General features: G+C 40.4%; 3 protein-coding genes across 6 annotated transcripts; 1 reads left to right on the plus strand and 2 right to left on the minus strand.

The window, feature by feature from the left end:
- Positions 1 to 548: 548 nt before the first annotated feature.
- Positions 549 to 3,574, minus strand: pigbos1 (PIGB opposite strand 1). 3 transcript variants are annotated; one of them, XM_076882774.1, is made up of 3 exons: positions 3,435 to 3,574; positions 1,251 to 1,281; positions 549 to 895 (listed from the first exon to the last, which is right to left on the minus strand). In XM_076882774.1, the coding sequence occupies exon 3, from the start codon at positions 848 to 850 to the stop codon at positions 692 to 694; it is 159 nt and encodes a 52-aa protein (XP_076738889.1). In that variant the 5' UTR covers positions 851 to 895; positions 1,251 to 1,281; positions 3,435 to 3,574; the 3' UTR covers positions 549 to 691. The 3 variants fall into 3 exon arrangements, with proteins under 3 accessions (XP_076738889.1, XP_076738890.1, XP_014267502.1); XM_076882775.1 differs by lacking the exon at positions 3,435 to 3,574 and adding an exon at positions 2,129 to 2,145; XM_014412016.4 differs by lacking the exon at positions 1,251 to 1,281 and having other exon boundaries at positions 3,435 to 3,573.
- On the plus strand, positions 3,475 to 8,136 carry pigb (phosphatidylinositol glycan anchor biosynthesis, class B). Its single transcript, XM_014412015.4, has 12 exons — positions 3,475 to 3,607; positions 3,695 to 3,818; positions 4,320 to 4,437; positions 4,539 to 4,643; positions 4,880 to 5,010; positions 5,534 to 5,674; positions 5,760 to 5,811; positions 5,938 to 6,149; positions 7,014 to 7,078; positions 7,164 to 7,386; positions 7,680 to 7,857; positions 7,930 to 8,136. Exons 1-12 carry the CDS (start codon positions 3,496 to 3,498, stop codon positions 8,041 to 8,043), a joined length of 1,575 nt encoding a protein of 524 aa, XP_014267501.2. The 5' UTR covers positions 3,475 to 3,495; the 3' UTR covers positions 8,044 to 8,136.
- ccpg1 (cell cycle progression 1) lies at positions 7,992 to 19,379 on the minus strand. 2 transcript variants are annotated; one of them, XM_012916983.4, is made up of 11 exons: positions 19,161 to 19,379; positions 15,901 to 15,990; positions 15,325 to 15,442; positions 15,148 to 15,233; positions 14,871 to 15,054; positions 14,689 to 14,781; positions 13,169 to 13,513; positions 12,964 to 13,025; positions 12,042 to 12,161; positions 10,140 to 11,431; positions 7,992 to 8,890 (listed from the first exon to the last, which is right to left on the minus strand). In XM_012916983.4, exons 2-11 carry the CDS (start codon positions 15,958 to 15,960, stop codon positions 8,698 to 8,700), a joined length of 2,553 nt encoding a protein of 850 aa, XP_012772437.3. In that variant the 5' UTR covers positions 15,961 to 15,990; positions 19,161 to 19,379; the 3' UTR covers positions 7,992 to 8,697. The 2 variants fall into 2 exon arrangements, with proteins under 2 accessions (XP_012772437.3, XP_012772438.3); XM_012916984.4 differs by lacking the exon at positions 14,689 to 14,781 and having other exon boundaries at positions 19,161 to 19,375.
- Positions 19,380 to 22,567: the final 3,188 nt, after the last annotated feature.

Genomic DNA, 22,567 nt, shown 5'->3' on the forward strand with positions numbered 1-22,567 from the left:
CTGGGCACACTGCACTGATATCACAACACAATTTTGTGAGGAACGCCATGGGGGCCTATCAGATATCAGAGGTTATTCCACTCGAGGTCTCCCTTCAACCATGGTTTTGTTTATATAGTGCTTATAATTAATGATAATTGAATGAATTACAAATGTATATATATTTTTTATATAGTTGCATTGTTAGTTCATTTATTCCATGAAGAGACACAAATGTATTTCATGTGGCAGAACAAAATGTGACCTGTTTTCAGGCTTCTGAGAACCACAAACCTCATTTTCTCTTTGCAGATGTCTACACGTGAATGTGGCACTTTATAACACTCAGCAAGGGCAACTAAGGACAACTAGAGGGCTGTTACAGTGCTTTTAGTAATGTTTGATCAATTTAAGTTATGTCTAAGCTTTATGGGCTCACAGTCTCATGGGTAACAGCATTTACTCATATGAGAGATACCTCCTACAGACAACTGTTAGAGTGTAAGGAAAAGACTTTTCTTTTTAAGAAACTGATGAGTAACTAATTTTGTTAGAAGTCATTCTGAAACAGATATGAGAACATGAAATTATTAAATATTTATTCTGTAAATTTATAATCACAAACAGCAGGAATCAGTATGACTTAATCCATGGTGATCTTGTCTTTTTGTTTGGCCTCCAGTCCAGCAGCCTCCTGCCTTCTCGAACTCCTTCAGTCCAGTTCATTCTCTTTCTTTGGCTTGTCCTGGATCTGCTCTCCGGATGTCTTTGGCACAGTCTCGAAATAAGGTCTGTAGATGTAAATTCCACCGGCAACTCCAAGCATTGTGGCAAAGGCTAACTGTGTGAAAGGCAGTCTTCTTCGAAACATGATTTATTATTCTTTTAAAAAAATTAGGATTTCCCAATAGTGAACCTAAAAGAACAACAAAAGAGTTATAAGACACTTTAAATGCTCAAGTCAGTCCAGCACACAGCTTTGAAACATGTGAAAACAGTAGTGAAATCACTCATCTCTTTACCACAAAGGCACAAAAATGTGAGGAAAGTGAAAAGTCTTTTTAGGTCTTAGCAAATTCGTTTGCACCACCGCTCAGTGTTTTTTTTTCCTCTGGAAAACTAACTATATGTATACTATTATTTTGAAAAATCCATATCGGATAATAGAAGAGGCCGATCGCTAGCTTCACAGTGTGTTCACCTTCTAGCTGGGAACATTTGAAATTTAAAAAATTTTTATTTAAAAATTATTTGTAACTTTCATAGCTCACCGAGGAAGCCTTTTGATCGATGTATTTGTAACTGCGGAGCAGACGCACAAAGATAAAAACCCGAGGAGATAAAAAACAGAAGAAAGAACAAGCAGGACAGTCAGTTACAGCAGGATGACATTCTTCTTCTACGCTGAGAAGAAAACTGCACTGCACCACCTACAGGAGCGTAGAGTTACTTGCTCACACACACACACACACACACACACACACACACACACACACACACACACACAAAAAAAAACAAAAACAAAAAAACCACCGAAAAAGCAAACATATTTTGACATAATACCTAAGCTAATATTATGGGACACATGAGCAGGTGAAGTTGTTGTTTTTTTTTTTATTTTACTTCCTGTCAGGGCTTGAGTTTCAAAGGAATATTTTTCTTAAAAATATGACACAATGTAAGATATGACATAATAATAATAATAATAATAATAATAATAATAATAATAACAACAATAATAATAATAGACCTTTAAGCCCAATTCTATTTTTTGGCATAATCCATCATATAATTTTGAATCAATTGAAAAATTCTCTTTTTCAATGTTGTTTGGTAAGTTTTAATATTTTAACTTTATAAATATTGATTCAAACAAAAATTTAATTATATGCATTGCTCTTCGACTTATATATGCCTGCATATTCTGGGGTCGAAGAGCAACCCGGCCCCGGACAAAGCGGATGAAGATGGATGGATGGATGGATATTCTGGCATATAAAATAAAATTATTTTTTGTGGTTATACTCACTCTTTCAAATAGATGCAAGTAAAACACAGCAAAATAAATACAATCAAAGATTCTGCTGCATTAAGTCCTGTCGCTTTTAAATCTATTTTCATCTCTCTAGCAGGAGTGGAGCCATCTGACCTTTGTCCGGTGCCACAGCAGTCATGTCAGTGGGGGGATCCGGGGCCTTGTCTGTGAATTTCACATTGCCATGTCGGTTTGCTAGGTGCTTGCTCAAGTTTAATTTTTACACTGTAGAAACACATTTTCTTCCCACACAGAGTGTACAGTGGACGCTAATGTTTTTGTCACTTTTTACAGAATCAAACTCAAAGTAATGTTAGTACTTCCAAGCTTTAAATGCAGTATTGTCATACTGTCTCCCACACTCTATATTATCGACTGTTGATCTACACACTTCTGTTGTTACAATGGACGTCGCACATTCGTATGTCATTGTCACACTCACAAACAAAATGGTTTAGTAATGCAGTAACACAGCATGCTCATGGGAAGGTAAGAGTAATCTAATTAGTTTTTTGCAATAGTAATCCCTTACTTTACTCGTTACTTGAAAAAAAAATGTAATTGCATTAATTGTACTTGTAACACATTGCTGCACATCTCTGGTGGTCAGTATCTGAAAGTAGTCCAGGGAAGGAACAGTAGTGAACTAGTGACAGAGGCATGGGCAACCAAGGCTCTCTGACGAGCTACAGAGGTGTCAGAACACCCCTGTGCATTACAGATCAATCTGATTCCCCAGTCTGATTCCCGTCTACCACCAAAAGCACCAACAACAAACTGGACCATGGAGCAATCACCTGTTTAAATGAATCATGTTTTATTTTACATCACGTGGATGGGCAGGTGTGTCCATGTTTTATCTGGTGAAAACCAGGCATCAGGATGCACTATGGGGAGAAGGCAAGTTGGTGGTGGCAGCATGATGCTTTAGACAATGTTTTGCTGGAAAACCCACATGTACCACCTACATAAGTATTGTTGCAGACCATGTACACCCTTCCATGGAAACTGCATTCCCTAATGGCTGAAGTCTGCCACAAAGCAAAACAATGAGTGTGTGGTGTTGACTTCGCCTCCAAATTCTCCTAATCTAAATCCAGTTGAGCATCTGTGAATGGATAATATATGCAACCTTAAAACAACAGGATGACAAAATAAATAAAGGAGCTTTTATTTTGAAGGCGGGGGAGAACATTTCACCGGAAGTAGACATGATTGCGGAAGCGCTCCATAGTTCATTTAGCTAACTGAAGTTAACTCACATTTATGAAGACTTTTTGGAGATGCAACAGTCTAATATGCTTGTTAAATAAACCCGAAGCTCGCTCGTCCCTGTCGGCAGGCCTGGAGCTCAGTTTTTCTTCACTTTTAAAACTGATCGTATATGTTAACTTTTTGATTGTGTGAGGAGCGAACTTACCTGCTGCAACACATCCGGGGACAGGTGAGGGGAGCTATGCCCGCAAGAGGTTTATGTGAAGATGGAGAATCTGCGCTCACGTCTGAAGTTTGGGAGCAAAGTGGAGGACGTGAAGCTGAGGAGACGTAAATCCCAGCTGTACTCCAGGCAGGAGGAGAGTCCCCTGAACATCGGTGGGGCTCTGAGATTTATCACAAACAGAAATAAAACAGATGTTCACCGCAGCTGCTCAAATGTGCTCATTTGTCTGACCTCCACAGGTGTGCTGAGCGTGACCGTGTTTTGTGTCGTGTTCAGACTGATTAACTGCCTCCTGGTTCAAACCAGCTTCGTCCCGGATGAGTACTGGCAGTCTCTGGAGGTCTCCCATAGGATGGTCTTCAAATATCCTTTTTGGGAGACACCCGTCACAGAGGGGACAGTGGATACGTGCACATTTATTCATTCATTTACTTTTATTTAATATTTTAAGCAACTTTGCTGTGTTCAAAGTCACTTAAATCACATTCCTTCCCCAATGTGATGCTCAGATTCAGCAGGTGTCTTGATCATGTCACCATGTCTAATTGCAGTTGAGTTGCTGGCCTGTGATTTGCTGATTAAATATTTGCTTTAACAGTTGAAAAGTTGCCAGTGATTGCAAATTTGGTTAGACTGTTGAGCTCTACTTTTTTGTGCTTTTCTGAACTTCCTAATTGTTGCCCCTGATACAATTCCACCAGTTAAACATTAAGAAAATAAAAAACTAAACTGAAATCTGCAAACCCCCTGTTTATGTTTATGGTTCCCAGCAGAGATACATGAAGTGACTGTTTACTGTTTTAAATCGCAAAAGGAGCTTTATGCCATTGTTATTCTATCCTGTTATAACCTTAACACAGTAACTTATGGGTATCTGACCTGGGAATGGAAGGCGGGAATAAGAGGATTCTCATATCCACTTCTCTTTGCATTCTTATATAAGATCTTACAGTTCATCAGCTACGACTCAGTTCAGCTGCTGGCAAGTTTCTTTATTATTTTCTCTCAGTAATCTTTTTTTAATGAGCATTTGAACGATTTCCTGTAGTCACGAAGTTTCTATAAACTTGTCTGGCTCTTCAGATTTGGCTTCCGCGAATTCTTCAGTCGCTTCTGGCTTCGTTTGCTGACGTGAAATTCTTCTTCCTGCTTCAAACGCTGGAAAATCAGGATGTTGCAAGATGGACAGTAGGTGGATGTATGCAGATAATGAAAGATTTGAGTGAATATAAGCAGACTGTTTTGCATGGTGACTGTGCTTGGGATTATTTTAAAGATGGAAGATGGAAACCTGCATTTTGTTCAATTCACACTGCGGTTTAAGCATAATAATAATAATAATAATAATAATAATAATAATAGTAAAAACGGCTTCAGTGCTCTGCAGTTTTCATACCTAATCCTCACTTGTCTTTCACCTCCAGTTCTTCTGTCACATGTGCTCCTGGTTTACGTGGTTCTGCTGCACCAGGACTCTGACCAACAGCATGGAGGCCACCATCACCACTCTGGCTCTTTCTTACTTTCCTCTGCCCGGGTCCAAAACACACAGCAGGTCTTGATCTTAAATAGAATTTATTCTAAAATAGATTTAAGAAACATGAAATAAATAAAAAAGGGGGAAAAAAAATCAGAAAAAGTTAAAAGTAGAAAAAAAACTGAATTAAAAAGTCAATAAAAATACATTAAAAACAAGAGAAAAAAATCACACACAATAATACATATCAGAAAGTATCCTTGAAGTGAACTTACACTTTTCATTTCACAGTAGTGTAAACTGTAACCTCAGCTATGCTTTAAATAAACAATAAATTAAAACCAAAACAGGCCACACCCGACTCCCCATCAGTCTGAGCCCTCCCCATCACTCCACATAACCAGAGACCAAAATAAACATCTGAAATGTAGCTTGATCAGAGTTATAAATAATAACCTCCATCTAAACTGATTGCCGGCAGTTTTAAAGCAAAGCTGTGCACAAAAGTCTCTCCTGTTGAATTATACAGAAGCGAAATGTACTTTTTATTTACCCTGATGATCTCTGTGGGGTGTTTTATATACACACTGCTGTTTTCCAGTAAGAAGTACTTGGCCCTGGTGGCCTTGGCTGTGATTATTCGCCCGACAGCCGTGATCGTCTGGTTTCCTCTGCTGTTGTATCATTTCTGGCAGGAAGACAACAAACTGAGGCTCATCACTCATCACTACATTCCCACAGGGTTCGTACTTTCAGCCTCTTCTCCTCTATAACCGTTAGCTTTACAGTGTTTTGTCTCCGGTGTATGATTGTTCTGTCATCACTAGGACGTTGGCCGTTGTCACTTCAACAGCGATTGACTGTTTTTTCTATGAGAAGGTAAAATCTGTGTGTCTCACTCACTCACACACACACACACACACACACACACACACACACACACACACACACACACACACCCAGCATGAAGTCGGTTGGCTGTAACGGCTCCTTTCTGTTTTCCAGTGGACACCAGTGCAGTTTAACTTCCTCAAGTTTAACATCTTGCACGGTGTGGCTGATTTCTACGGCTCTCACCCCTGGCACTGGTACCTCACTCAGGGCTTTGCCGTGGTGATCGGCCCTCATCTCCCGCTCTTTCTTCACGGTTGCATGCTCGCCTTCAAGAGATACAAAATCCTGCTGGCAGCTGTCGTCTGGACCATCGCAGTTTACAGGTGAAGCTGCAACACACACTGCTTACCTGTTCTTGTGATGCTGGCTTATGGTTATTAAACACAAATGCAGAGTTTCCTTTGCCCCTTATTTTTATTCTTTAAGAAAAAGATTAGTGTGAAATATTTGATGTCTGTTTGGACCCCGATTGGCTGCAGAGTGGAGCCTTCTATGGGTGGAGTTTCTTTCAACGCATGCATGTGTGGATTTTGGATCTGGGCGAATTGGAGGCTGTGTCTGTGGCTTTAGCTCTTTTCATGTTCTCTGGCATTTTTTTGGTGTTGCAGAGCGTGCATAGTGTGTTTGGCCCATTTAAAACATTTATGTTGGTGGTGCTCGTCAAAGAGACCTCTGCACAAATGTCACGAGCCAGATTTTTTCCAACAGAACATTGTAACTTAATTATTCACTTCACCATTCAGTTTGATTTAGAGTCTGACTCATTTATTATTTATGATACCAATTTTATTTTGGTGATTTAAAAAGTTGATAGATCAGCCAATATATATATATATATATATATATATATATATATATATATATATATATATATTTTTTTTTTTTTTTTGCTCACCTGTTTCTGTTCTAGACATCCAGGATGTCACATAGTCAAAGAAGAGGAGAAGGGACGGAGTTTAAATTGATGGTTTAAAGATCTCTGTGCAGATTTATTTATTTTTACGCTCAACAAAACCCTTTGTTCATTTTGAGTTCTCCTAAGACATTTGCAAACGTTTTTCTTTATTTTTTTTAACAGTGTGAAACCTGTTTAAATTCCAGCTACTTGTTATGTAACAGATTCCTATAAAGCTTCCTGTGGGTCCTGGTTGGTAGACAGTCTGACCTGTTTTATTTTTTCCTTCCAGTGTGCTTCCACACAAGGAGTTCAGATTCATTTATCCAGTGCTGCCTTTCTGTATGGTCTTCTGTGGTAAGTCACGTATTCACATCAGAACTGCAGTATGTGGTCATTTCCATCCAGATGTGTTTATATAATAAACGTTTTCTTTCCACAGGGATTTCTTTGGCTCATCTGAAATCGTGGCGTCGACCTGCAGCAGCCGTCTTGTTATCGGCCAATCTTATTCCTGCTCTGTACACTGGTCTGATTCACCAGCGAGGCACTCTGGACGTCATGAACCACCTACAGCCACTTTGTGACGTAGGCAATGTCTCCACCACCCGTCCACAGCCGGATGTATTCTTTCTCATGCCTTGCCACTCAACACCCTTCTACAGGTATTTGATGTGTTTCAATAGATTTCCAAACCACTGCATTCAGTTGTTTTCATTTCACACAGCATCCCACGTTTTCAAGATTTGGGATTGTCTCAACCTGATATTTAAGATTTATTCACTTAAAATCAGAGTTTTCAAAATAAAACACTGGAAACATGTTTTAATAATGTATCTGCTGTGGTACGAAAGATTGATTCATATAAACGTGCTTAGCTGTCCTCTGTCAGTCTTCAGAGCTCATTTCCTCGATCACATTATGATGCTATGCAGCTGATGGTCCTGTCTCCTCACAGCCACATCCACTGCCCGATTAAGATGAGATTTCTCGAGTGTCCTCCAGATCTGGGAGAGGAAGCTTACGTGGATGAAGCTGAGAGATTTTACGAGGAGCCTCTTCTCTGGTTCAGGACCTCATTCCCATACAAGTCCTCTCTGCCCACCCATCTGATCATGTTTGATGTTTTGGAAAAGGTAAGACACAAATTACATTTCTAATTTTTGCTTGCAGTGTTTTTAAGCACATTTTGTGTGTTTTCTTCACAGGAAATCTCTGTATTTTTGGAAGGAAATAACTTTGTGAGGGCAGCAAAGATATTTCACACTCATTTTCCTGAAGGAAGAGTCGGAGGAAGCATCTTTATTTATGAAAGGCACTGACAAACACTGGAACAATGGGAACTTTCTGTCCTTATGGCAAAACATGTGGGGGGGTTTTCTTTTTCAAATGGAAATAAATATTTTACACTTAAATCTTGTCATTCATTTTCATCAATTTAAATTTTCATCAATTTAAAAAAACATTTTATATACAGTTATATTTCCTCAAATGTTATTTTTTCCAGTTTTTTTCCTTTTCCATCACAAGTGAAACTGTCCAGTTAAATTAAGTTAAAGGTGGAATGATAGGAAACAGCATGTGAGCTCTCACATCACACAAAGCTGTTAGTGTAGCAGCAAATTAAAACCATCAAACTGAACACAGAAACATCCAGAAGTGCCCCCCCCCCCCCCTTTTTTTTTTAGTCTCTGCTGTTTTTAAATGAAGGTGTTGGGGCTGAAGAGGGAGGTGCTCATCAGTCTAAAATTTACCAGCCAAAATTTAAAGAATGACTCAGTTTAACATCTTAGATAAACTCAAGCTACATGTAGTTAGGCCGCGTCTTCCACTCCAACCTAATGATTTCTTCACCAAACACCAAAGAGCTGAAGGCCGTTCAGTAGCATTCAAAAGTTGTGCAAACTTACAAAAACAAAAAAGATGACTTTGCAACTAAAGTTTGTAGCCATTGTAATAAACTAGCTGAAATCGCTTCAGTATTTGGGGTCAAAGGGCATCGGGCCCAGCTCTATCTTCACGTCAGCCATGTGTCTGTCTGCGTTTCTTCCTGATCGGCTCCACTTGCGTTCGCTGTGGGGTCGAGACCGGGCTCGCTGCTGCTTACGCTGCTCCTGCTTTGTCCTCGATTCCTCCTTTGAGTCTGCCTCGGGTCCTTCAAACGGCCCACTGGATGATTCAAACACAACACAGACGAATGACATCACTGTGAGCGTGATGATATAAAGAAATTAATATGAACCGGCTGCAGCGCTGAAGAAAACAGGTTCAGTCCTCACTCAACTAACCTAACCCCAACCTTTGTGGGGGACAAAAGGTGTATTTTTTTGTTTGTTTTCAGGTGCAAACCTGTTACCATGGCAATAGTAATTAGTGGTGACGGCACTTGGTGTGCCTCTAATAATGACCTTCACTCCCTGGCTTAAATGGACCCTGTGTAAATGCTAAAATGTAAGCAGACATCAGAATAATAGAACTGGTAGAAGATGCCACGTACTTATTCCACTATTTAAGCTTAAAGTCAGCCAGAAAAGTCAGAGGTGGACTCCAAGTACACATTTTATTGTAAAGATTCAATCAGCTTATCTAAACACCCGATGAAGGCTTGTACAACCCAATAAATCATTCATAAAACTGTTTATACACTTATCCCTGTGTTTGAATTGTATGCAGGACTAAAGGAGAAAAACCATTTATGATTTGTATGTTACACCAGTTATTTCCAGTAGATAATCAAACTACAGACATATGAATTTTGATTAAATTACTTCAGTTATTAATTTTTAGAACTACAAACAACATTCAACCAAAAAGAGGAACGATTGAAAACAGTGAAATTACATTATTTACAAGTAATTTGAGTTACAGCAATTGATTGCAATTCTTCACCAACCAGTCAGTCTCTGATGGACTGCGGTTGTTTGGAGTCTTGAGTTCCACCCACCAGGTGACCTGTGCAATCGCCTTGTGCTCAAAAAGTTGCACAAGTAACAATTTGCAGTCAGTTGCAAGAAAAGAAAAGAAAAAAGTAATGAAAAAAATGAGCTGACCTTCATAGTTTTACTCCAGTGTGACTATTGAGCCATTATTTTGCTTCCTTACAGTTATCGAGCCACCTTTGATGAGCTCCGCCCCATTTTCCTGTCAGCGTGAGGCTGTAAAAGTGTCTGAGCGCTCTAGTTTGATTATTACTGTTTATTGAACATTTAGAGGAGCTGTTTTTATTTTAGTTATTTTTCACACATTTTTAGTTTAGATCACTATAACAGCTTCACTTGGACTGTTTCCGAGAAATTTGGTGGATTTTTTTTGTAAATTTATGACTTTAATCTAGAATTTATTTTCACCCATCCAGAACTTTTATAAATTATTCAGACGCAACCTAACAATAAATTAAAGGATCTTTCTGGACGCTCACCTCGGGCTGTAACTCTTTGTGTTTGTTTCTCCAAAGAAGTGCCTGTAGATGTAGTCATCAACATCCCCGAAAGCGTCATCATCGAGGCCGTGGTACTTGCGCATGTCTGCGAGAAAGTTTTCAACCCCGCTCACAAAGTCTGTGAACAGCATCTGGTCGTGAATGAACACTCCGTTGCAGAAGAAGTTGTTGATGAACGTCTCCAGCTCCTTCCAATGGTGGAAGTGGTCGACCTCCTGCTGCAGGTAGCTCTGCAGCAGCTTGTGAAACTCGTCAGCTCTGATTGGCTCTGTGGCTTTGTTGAAGAGCCTGGTGGATTCCTGGTAGGCACAGTCGAAAACCCCGGAGCATCCCTTCATGTGGGCTTTGTGAGCGTTTTGTTCCCAGTCCTGGTGAACTTTGTCTCCTGACTTCCGGGTGTTGTGGCCAGAGTCGTGTTTGTGTCGTTGATGAGGCTTGTGGGATCTGTGCTGCCACGACTCCCTTGTATTCTTCTCATTGCTTCTCTGTTTATAAAGCCCTCGGGCTTTATTGATGAAGGTTGAGGCAGAATCCTTGAAATGTCTGAAAGTGGATTTGACAGAGTCAGAGAACTTCCTCAGGTTCTCCTTCACGGCCTCTTTGGCTTTTTTAATCTGCTCCTTGTGGTGGTGTACGAACTCCTTGGTGGAGTTCTTCACAGCATCAAACGTCTCCTTCACTTTTCCCGCCATGCCATGCTTTGGTTTTTTCACTTTGGGCTCTGTGTCTCCTTTGGCTCTTTCCTCTTTGGTCTCCACATACAGCCGCTCCCACAGGTCAGAGCGCTGCTGCTCAAAGCTCAGCCTCTTCTCCAGCTCCATCAGGCGGGACTGCAGCTCCTCCGCCTCTGAACCCAATTCCTTTCCGGCTCCTGGGAATCGACTTCTCAGTTGACTTAGCTCTCTCCTCAGCTCATCTGTGACCTTCCTCTCTTTGTCAAATTTCTTTCTCAGCGTCTGTGTTTCAACCATCATGTTAGTCAGCTGGCCGTGGAAGCTTCTGGTCACCTGCTTCTCTTCCTCCAGCTGCTCTTTCAGGTTCTGGTTTTCTGACAGCAGCAAGTCGGCTCCTTCTTCCATCGACTCCAGATCTCTGATCTTAGAGTGCAGACTCTTCAGCTCCTCCTGTAAGGCTGACAACGACATCTCTTCTCGCTGCAGAGAGCTTTTCAGCAGCTGGTTCTCAGCTGCTAACTTCTGCTGCTGAGACACCATGTTAGTGTTCTCCTCCTCCTTCTCTTTCAGCAACATTTCCAACTTATCTCTCTGGGTCTTGATGGGAAAAAGAGGAACAGACATAAGATTGCATATGCTGTGATTACCTGAAGCAGTGCATTCACTAAAATCATTCAATATTTCAACAATAAAACGAAATATTTAGTATTTCTATTTTTAAATACCAGAAAAACGCAACCAAGTGTGGTGGAGGAATAATTCTTCTTGCATAGAAACACCCTGTTCTTCTACTGGGTTTGCAGAAATCAAGTGAAAAGTGTACGCAGCAACAAAAACATTATGATCCAGATTTGGGGGGGGGGGTTATAGAGCTGATCAGCACGTCCTATGTTGGAATATATGCTGTCACGTTGTCAGAAAGAATTATCACATGTTTTCATGTGCACCATCACAAGAGTAAGTGATGTCATTTTCCTGGGTTTTTTTTTTAAATTTTTTTAAAATTTTAAGAGATACAGATTTGGCATTTGTGTATCTGGAAAAATGTGTACATTTTTTAATTTATTTATGTAGGTATTATTACATACATATACATAACCCCGGGATATAAAGTTTGTATTGATGTATATTAAGTTAAAATGCTCAAAATAAAATGCGAAGTGGCTCTGACAGAATATTATAAACTTGGAGTGTCACCATCAGTTACCTGAACATGAGCCTGTTTCAGAATGAGCTCCTGGTTCTCGTTCCTAATACTCTCAAGCTCCATGAGCAATGGAATTTGGTCGTCATGCATTTCTTCCATGCCATACTCGAACAACTCTTCCTAAGTGAGAAAAAGAAGTAAAACAAGCCCATCAAAGTCCTGCTTATGGCTCCTCCATCTTTTAATTTTTTTTATCTATCTAAGATGAATATGGTTCATGGGAGCTGAAGCTCAATACCCAGATGGTTGTTGGTTCTATATTTTTTTCACATCTTATAAGAGCAGAGGTGTCCAACATGAGGCCTGAGGCCAGATTTATAAAGTGGGAAACAGCAGTGAAATCATTAAGTACTATTAAATGTCTTTCACTTTGACTTCTGGTTCCAGATTTATTAAAATCTCAGCTCTGGTTGAAGTGAACTTTTTCACAGTGTATAAAGTTATAAGTTAAGAAATATGCAGCAGTGTTTTGTTTTAATGCCCCACTTCAGATTAAATTTGGACTGAACTAAAAAGAGTTTGACACCCCTGTATAAGAGGAAGGTAAATATCCACATTTAGTCTTTACGACTGTGAGTTTCTGTTACACTAGTACCAACTCAGCTCGACTAGGTTTTTAGCATTTTCCATTAGGTGGTAGTACCTGATATCAGATACTCTTTTAGTACCTACTCAGCCAGGGATCCAAGCAATCTGAGTCTGACTTTTGGTAAATTCTAATGCTTTTTTTACTGCACAATTGTAGATCAAATTCATACACACAACAGCATTATGAAGGATTTAAGAATAAAAGCAAATAAAGTGATAAATGATCCATGTAAGAAGTTACAAAAATCAAAAGCACGGCACAGAAATTCATGATTACTGTTCTACCAAAAATAATAAAATTACTCCTCGAGTCGGGACCTGTGTAGTCACTGACCTGGGATGTAAGGTCCATCACATAGTCATCATCAAAGAGCTTCTTTTTCATCTCGTATTTCTCTGTAAGTGAAAGTTTTTACACGTTAGTTCCACAGCCTACAGTAGACAGGAAACAGGTGGAACCACATGAGCTACAGTACATCCCTAAAGTTGAGGTCCAAGAAAACTTTCTGCATTTATCCCAGTAAAGCTGGACTACTCACCATAGAAGTGACCCAAACACAGGAAGGCAGCTATTACGACAGTGATGAGGATCGACGTTTTGAAGATGCTGCTGTTTTGGACTCTCTCTTCAACATCCCGAGCAGCTCTTCTCACTTCAGTCTCCTCCTCCTCTTGCTGCTGCTTCTGTTCTTTAACCTCCTGCTCCCCTTTATCATCATCATCACTTGGGCGAGATTCCAACACAGCCTCGTCCTCTGGGTCAGTCACGGTGTTTGTGGTACTCCTCCTCAACCTTCGTCTTCGTACAACAGTGCTGGCGCTGCGTCCAGCCTCGTCCTCGCTGCTGCTCGAGTTTGTCACCGCTGGCGGCTGCACTGGGAAAACTACGGTTAAAAAAAATGAGAAGTTTTACATGAAGAGAGGAAAAAAAGCACAAAACAAGAAACAGCACACATGCAAACGGTTTCAAAAAGCAGGCATTGGTGCAGTTAATCATGCAGGCAACAAGCCTCTGTCAGTGCGCCCCAGGGTGGCTGTGGCTACAATGTAGCTTGCCATCACCAGTGTGTGAATGGGTGGATGACTGAAAGTGTAAAGTGCTTTGGGGTCCTCAGGGACTAGTAAAGCGCTATATAAATACCATTTACTGGCAGTGAGACCCCTGATCCATTTGTACACTGTGGGCCACATATAGCTCATTTGAATCTTACATGGGCTGAACCAGTGACACTGCCCTGAAGTCTAACTACACCTTTAATGGACAGTTGCACCTGAGTACTACTTGTTGGCCCCTGTCATATTACCTTAAAGCCACAGTGGATGCTCTAGCTCACTGGTTTAGCTTGCTTGAGAACTGGTATATAAGCCAGCACTAACAAAAACAAAGCTTAGAACTCTTTGTTTAATCAGAGATTTGCTTTCCTCGGTTGCTGTGTTTGAAAAACACAAGCATACACACTTATCTACCAATTCCTAAAAAGAAAGAACTAATTTAAAGGACACTACTTCTCTGGTGCTACTCCAGAGACTGTTCCTGCATTCACATTCAGAAAACTACAGAGTTGAGTCTACAGTACCACTGATTACAGACAGTTTGGCAGCCTGGACCTGGCTATCCCGATCTCACGGTTTTGTAACCAAATGGGAGGAACGAGGCAGATCTGACTAAGAAACTAAGGAATACTGCAGTCATTTAAAGGCAGCCATACCGCAAGACATTTTAACTGTTCTGGTACCATAATTCACAAGATAAACACCCCTGTGTGTTAAAAATGTATACCACACAAACCAGATGAGACTTTAAATGTAGTTTGAAACCCTCTCCACTGTCTATGCTTTACATACAGGCTATTGTTATTATCTCACTTCTCCACACAGAAAAATTAAATAAATAAATCAAAGTATTTGACTCCTCATATTTGCTCAGGCACACAGGCTTTAAACTGTCTGACAGCATCTCATCACCTCACAGTGATTCAGCTGCATCAGGATTAGTTTCGAGCGCTGCTCACCAAGCTAAGCATCAAATCAGAGTCACTGCATTTTCAAATCAGGCCACCTGGAAAAGAGCGGCCACCGGTCAGCTGACTTCTCAGACGGCTGCTTAAGTTCATCAGAGTCTGTGGAAGTTTCCAGTGACTCAACAACAAACCTGCTTTGGCAAACAGGAGAAATGTTTGTGTTGTTGTTTTAATGTTGGTAATAAAATCAGCTGTCTTTAGTGTGTGCGCGCCGTCCTACCGGTCTCTGCAGCACTGAAGGCGTACTGGCTGCTGCAGGAGGTGCCGAGGTAAAGATCTTCATGGACGGCTGCCTCTTCTTCCACTTCGGCATGCTCCCCCTCCTTCAAGTCTGGCAGAGTCACGATGTCGGAGAGGTCGCTGGAGGACAGCACGGGCTCTTTCCCTGCAGCTTCGTCTCCGACCTGCAGATGATACAATGAAGACAAGTTATACAGCGAGAAGAAGGGACGAGGCTCTGGATTAATTATTCCGGGGACATTTTCATGTCCTCTCACCTCTGAGGCGTTCAGTGTCTCATCTAAAGTTTGTTCTCCCAGAGTGTTGTCCAGTGAATCAGCAGTCCTTTCTTCTGCACACACAGCTGTCAATGTGAACATAAATGTGTGTTGTGTCAAACAAACTCCAATCAAAGTCACATCTGGATAAAAAAAAAGAAGAAGAAGGAGCTTTACCAGCTGATACTGATGTCTGAACATCCTGCGCCTCTGGTTCTTGCACCAGAGGGCGCTCTAACAGCTCAGCTCCGTACTCCACTGCTGTCTCGGATCCCAAAGTCTCAATATCTGAACCCTGCAAACACAAACGTTCAAAAACCAAACACACAGGATGAACTTCATTGAACTTTCTTTATAAATACCTGACCGTAATTAACTATTCAGAAAAGGACAATTTAATGATGAATTATAGCTGTAACTGACCAGCTATAGCAAAAAGTTGAAGGTTTTATCAATGAAGAAAAATATTTTAAATTTTTCTTGTTAATGAGGAAAAAAAACTAAGCATAAACAGGCTAGTGCTGTCAGTGTCGGCAAACTCTGGTTTACAGTTAAAGTTGTTTATCTTGTAAAACTCTAAAATAAACTTGAAGAAAGAACACAGGAAACTGTAATGTAGCATATCTCTTCAACATGTTCAACAATTCATTGACATTTTATACTTAATGACCCATGCAGACCTGATTAAAATGATAAAAACCATAAGACAACAAGTGGTAAGGATAAAGGATAAACAGAGGAAAGGATTTATACCTCATTACTAATAATAGTCCAGCCACAGGAGGACTCTGCATCGCTGGAGGTCTCTGACATTTCTGTCAGCTGTCAGCAGCACACAGACGTCTGGAGGAGAGAAGAAGAACACCTGAACGTGACTGAGCATCATTTTCAAATTTACAATAAAATTGTTTTCAGAAGCTTTACACAAGTAAAAGTAGAAAACCAGCACTGGAAAAATATTACGTTCAAAGTAAGTCTAGTAATAAAAGTAAACAAATAAAATATGTATGTAAATTCAGAAAATTTAGATAAAGTAAAGGCACTCACTGGAGAAAAATAGCTCCTGAGTTTCTTATATCGTTATGCTTTTATCAGACATACAGAAATATAAAAGCAGAGTTTGGTTTTTGTAGATGATGAAAGTCGAGTCCATTTTCTAATATATCAACCTGCAACTAACTATAATGATCTGCTGATTATGTTTCCAATAAATTAATTACTTAGTTCCTAAAACTTCAGAAAATACTTTATATTTCTGTATTAAATCGACACTGTAAGTTAATGTGATCACAGCAACTGTGACTGACTGCTGCCATTTCTGATATCAACTTGAAGAGAGAAACACTGCCGCCAGCTGCAGAGCGACGCAGGTACACCAGACAGATAAGTGCAAATGCTGCCAACGCCATCAGCCTCTTGACTGGGCTATGTTGTAGGCTGAATTTCACATTGATATGTTGTCCAAATAACACCTTAAATCTCCCTTAATTTTCAAAATTACTGAAGGTTAAAATGAGCAAAAGTAGCGAATTTTAAAAGCTGGAAGGAAGAAATGTACAAATATTAACCAAGCAACCAAAAAACAATTATACAACCAATACCACAATATTGTCCTCTGAAATAACGTGTAGGTCTGAAATAAAGTAAATAAATCCTCCAGTTTTTCCACTTCGATGCAGCACTCAAGTTCTTTTTTTATGTTGCACCGTCTTTCCCATCCCACCCATAAACAGAAACCTAAGCTGCTGAGAAAAACACTTTAAGCTTGTTCAGAAGTCACGCAGGGATCAATTAAACGCTTCAGCACCACCACCCACACCCAGCTACAGGCATGAGTAGGGTGTGGGTTTTCACAGGGATAGCAAAATAAATACACATAACAGTCTAACAGTGCAGGCAGTGACACCAACAGCTGCACAAATCACTGAGTTATTATTTCTATCTGACTTAGACTATGCCTGCTGTTCAGCCTCTTGTAGTGAAAGGCAAAGTGAGATGTGCAGGTGAGAGTGGCACAGCATGCAATTAAACTTCTATCAATCACTGCACATCCTGTTTATACAGCAGGGACTACTTTCACTCCATTTTATCACCAAGCTACATATAAAGAAAAAAACCAAACCCCCACACATCAGTTAAATAAATTCATCCACCCATCACGCGGCACTCGGCTGACCGGTGGTGTCACTTTACATTCGACTGCCAGACTGCTGCAGCAGTGGAGCTCCCGCTGAGCTCCACCTACACCTGAGACAATATGTTGTAGTGAAAAGATGAGCAAGACCTGTATGCCACAAAAAATTCACAGCAGGCCTGTCCAACTCATTTTCGTTTGTAGATCTGACTGTAACACGCGAAAGAGCTTTCTGCTCGTCTCCTCCTGCACCATTAGGAGCTTTGCACACAGATACATCTTAGGCTCCAGAAGGTTCTTATCTAGATGTTAACATGTTGCCTAGAAACCATGTAGCAACAGCTTAAAATGATCTGTTTTTAGTATTTAAGCACTTATCAACACCTTATAAAAGAACTGTACATTCTTTTTATTTATCAACAAAAATATCTTATTCATATCCACAAAAGTTGAATTATGCACAATATAGTATGTTGTCCTCAAGTTGCCTGGCAACCACCCTGCATTGGGTTAAGTGGCCTGTTTATAGTCTTTAGATCTGGGGTGACCAACTCCAGTCCTCGAGGGCTATCATCCTGCAGCTTTTAGATGCATCCCAACACAGCCGAATTACCTCTTCAGCATGCCATGACGTTTGGCAAAGGTCTGTTATGAAGCCATTCATTTGGTTCAGGTGTGTCAAAACAAGGATGCAACTAAAAGCTGCATGAAGGTAGCCCTCGAGGACTGGAGTTGGTGACCCCTGCTTTAGATACAGGGTTTTTAAGACTGATACCAGTTCTCAGTGATTTAAAAATCCAATATTTACTCATATCAGCCTAATTATTACTGAACATTGTTCTGCGTAGATCAGCTGTTTTTCGTCAGGACACGGAAGGCAAGCAGTGGTTGACTTGTCAAATCTAGAAAAACCAGACAAACTAACATGAATCAGTCATAAGTCACAAAACTCATTTGTTATTTACCGACCATTTACCGGTCTGCAACGTGCCCTCTGATGGGCACACTATTAAACATCAACATCACAATATAGTTGCGAGCAAGGTTATAATAACTAAAACTAAATATGCATAATGGCAAAGAGGCCAGCAGAAAGTACAACAAAAGTTAGTTAATAGTTTTATAAAGTTTTAAAAGTGGTCAAATAGGACTGGGTTGATTATAATGCAGAACACTGACCTGATACAATAAGACAGAGTCATAAAGATACTTGGATAACAGCTAATTTCTTTATTGTATATACATAAATCCTGTAAACTACAGCCTGTATATAAACACAGATATTAGTCATAAAAAAAATCAGACAGAAACATGAGTAATCACTTTTTGGCACGAAACCTCATTGGAGTCTTGTTGTGGCATCCCTAGATCTACGCGGTACTGTGATAATACCGTTATAACCCCTAACTTTGGCAGTCTCAAACTCCTCTCCCCGAATCCAGTTACATGCCCCCCCCTGTCGATGTGTTGTAACCGCAGCTAATGCCTTTTTTTACAGCTGGTCACGAGCTGATACCTGGCAGTGTAAACAAACAGAGGAACCAGCGCTCTCTGGCGGTGAAGGCTAGAAGACGATGCCAACCAGCGCGCGGCCTCACGCTGAAAAAAAGCCGCTGTTTACGTCTCTAACGGACAAATTTGCGGTTAAACCTGCAGCAGCTACGGGCAGCGAACACCAGCTTCGTCCGCTGACATCAAATAACCGCATTTGGCGTCAGTTTCGCTGTTACTGAACTAACTTCAGAGGCTTGTTATTACCGTCACCTCTATAAACGTCGTCGGAACGTATAATTGAAACCGTCTCGAGACTATCCGTTATTTTTAACAGTCGTTTAACATCACTGCAACCTAGAGTATGACGATAAGTGCCTAAACTCACCAGTGTTTTGTTCCTGGCGGCGAGACAGCTGTTTGCAAGAAGCTCCACAGTTATTGCAGTATATGCCCGAGCCAGTTTATCCGTTGACGCTGCGTAACCGACCAGTGGGAGGGAAGTGTAGTTTTAAAGGGTTTAGCTGGACACGCGGCGCAATGTCTTCTGCGACACCCGAAACTACATATCCCATGGGTCAGCTCGGCGGCCAAACAAACTCGGCGAGGGTGGAGCGAAAATCCCCGTGCGGCTGCGAAAAAGAAAAAAACATAAACAAGGAAGCGTGACGAAGCACCGACACAGTAACAGCAACGAGGGCGGAGACACGTCGATGAAGAGCTTTTCAAATGAGTGTTTTATATGTTTAGATGTGCAGCCTAAGCAGAACATTAAATAAGCAAAACGCCATACCTGAAAACTTTAACTGAACACACGTGGTCGTTGTTGTTGTGAGCTCAAATTCCCTGTCTCTTGCAAAAGACTTAATGAATACATAATATGTTGCTCGACTGGTTTGGGAAAACATGGTGTTGCAATCTAACAAATACTAAACAGCTGCAACTGTACTCGAAGAAGAAGAAGATAATAGTTTGTAAGAGGGGAAGAAAAGGTAAAGAAAGAGAATGCTTGAACATTTGTTCATGTTCCTGTAAAGCTTAACAGGTCTGTCAGTAACTACCGACACGTGTATGTGTGTGTTATTGTGTTATACATATATATTATGAGCAGGGCAAATAGGCTTACAACACACTATTAAGAACAATAACAACAACAACAACAACAACAGCAATACAAATAAAAACCAGAGCTAGAATAGCAATATGAAACTAGACAATGTCGTTTCTGGAGAAATTGCAGTGACATTTTTGCTACTTGGTCTGTGGCTTGTTACTCAAACCTCTAAGGTAAATAAGTTGTTAACAGCAGCTGCTAGTTGCATCATAAGAAGCTCAATAAGTAAGTAGGTGGCTATATATATATATATATATTTATATATATATATATATATAAATATACATAATTATCACGTTCGTACAATATAATATTTATATTGTACGAACGTGATAATATGTATCTTGTAATAACGTGATATTATGTTGTTCAAACGTGAATAGTATATTGTACAAACAGGAAAAGTATCTTGTTAGAACAATAAACCTTTCACGTTATAACGTGATACACTTTTTCTTTTGCCTGGGTGGCAGCTCTACGCTTCCGTAGTACTCTGAGCCACAAACCACACAAATTAAAATGAATCAGTTGTGAAGAATCGTTTCTGTTTGCTTTCATGTTAAAGTCACAACACTTACTTGTTATTTACAGACTATTTACCGGGTTGTAGTTTTAAGTAAGACTGTATGTTTGAGATTTTAGTGATATTGTGCAAATGCAAGAAAAAGAAGTCCAACATTGAAGGACATATTCTGGTCAAAAATAACTCCAAGACTCCACAGTGTTCCTGGAGCCCAGCATCTGGTTAAACACCATGTTTGTAAGATGTTTAGGGCCAAGTGTAACCTAAAGTTTTATCAGAATTTACAAGCAGAAAATTGGCTAGGGATGGGTATCGTTTAGGTTTTATCCGATGCCGGTGCCAAATCGGTACTTTTGAAACGGTGCCGGTGCTCAAACGGTGCTCAAACCGGTGCTTAAAGAATGGAGAACACAAAATTGGTCCACAAACCTCTCATGTTCAGCTGTTTTTTGTAAAAAGATAACAATGTTAGCCTTTTCTGCAGCTATGGGGCATATATGGTATCACTCTTGGCTGGAAGCAGTGCTTAAAAACCTTATCCAAAAACCTCTCATGTGTTTCCCTCTTTTTCTTTGGTCATTTTAGCCTTTTTGGCCAGGGTGAAGGGAGTATCTGCCATCAAACAAGAAGACAGACGCATGTAGCTATGATGATGTTTGCTAGTTCACCTTACATGCATTAATGTAATAACGTGGTTAGCCTACTCAATGTAAATCACACACGAACAACATTAAGCTACTCACGCAGAGAAGAACGGCTGCTGCTGCCATCATCATCCGTCATCATTTCTGCTACACTGGCAGGGCTAGGGGCCAGGACTCTACTCTTCGTGTTTTTGGGGATGTTGGTAACTCTGGGTCTGATAACAGGCAACCCACGCGCAGTAGATGCGCTTGGTGTGAGGTCTCGCAGCAAGCTATCAAATACAGCGCATTTCTTGGCTTTTAAAAAAACCTGCTATGCGTCGCCAGGTGTTTCATCGGATTTGAGGTGTTACCTCCTTTGACAGTATCACAGTATCAGCTTAAAGCACTTGTTGCTGCTGAGTTTGCATATTTTGCTGTGAAGTACAGCCAGACTTTTGACCGCTTCGCCTTGGACATTTTTAATCTGTAGCTCTGCTCTAAAAGAACGTACGTACCTGGACCCGCCTACTATCCTCGGAAACGTAAAATGATTGGCTAGAAGTGTATCACAGCTCAGGAAAAACAAGCACCGAAATAAAGCACCTAAATGTGCGCTGCTTTTCGGTCTGGTTACTACAGTTTATGTCAGAACCGGTACCCATCCCTAAAATTGGCAGTCATTCAGGTCTTTGTATCTTTAAGACATTGCTGCAGTTTAACTAATTGGTGTGTGTTATCTAGCTAATTGGTGTGTGTTATCTAGCTTCACGGACAGATAAAGTTGGGTATCATCTGCATAGCAGGGAAAATTTATGCCATACCTTCTAATGATACTGTCTAAGGCAGCCTTCCCCAACCCCCGGGCCGCGGACTGGTACCGGGCCGCGAGAGTTGAAGCTCGGGTGTGAAATTTATGGTTTTCAGGGGTTTTATCGTTAACTCGGTTTCCCTGGGTCTTTCCCGTGTTGTAGTTGTGTGTCTTATTTTGAAAGAAATATTTTACGCGTTATCATAGCAACCAGAGAGCATTAAGGGGCAGAGAGGAGGATGGTACTCTCAATGTTGTTGGCACATTTCAGGAGGACACTGCTAATAAAGTTACACAGTGAATTCACATTTACTATTATATTTACAAAATACCACCGTTGTTCTCTTGGTCATATCATTTTATTTTGTTGTATTTATCTGCCACACTTTAAAGGCCGGTCTGTGAAAATTTTGTCTGCCATTAAACCGGTCCATGGAACAAAAAAGGCTGAGGACCGCTGGTCTAAGGGAAACATGTATAATGTAAACAGAATTGGTCCTAGCACAGATCCCTGTGGTACTCCATAATTAACCTTAATGTGTAAAGAGTACTCTCCATTCACATGACAAATTGGAGTGTATTAGATATCTATGATTAAAACAACTGCAGTGCAGTACCTTTAATACCTATGGCAACTGCACACTGTATAGAAAAGTAAAAAGAATGCTCAGAGTTTCAGATAGAATCAACAAAGACCGACTACAACAGCAGATATTATAGCATT

The sequence above is a fragment of the Maylandia zebra genome, linkage group LG1, assembly GCF_041146795.1.
Source record: "Maylandia zebra isolate NMK-2024a linkage group LG1, Mzebra_GT3a, whole genome shotgun sequence".
Classification (NCBI taxonomy): domain Eukaryota; kingdom Metazoa; phylum Chordata; class Actinopteri; order Cichliformes; family Cichlidae; genus Maylandia; species Maylandia zebra.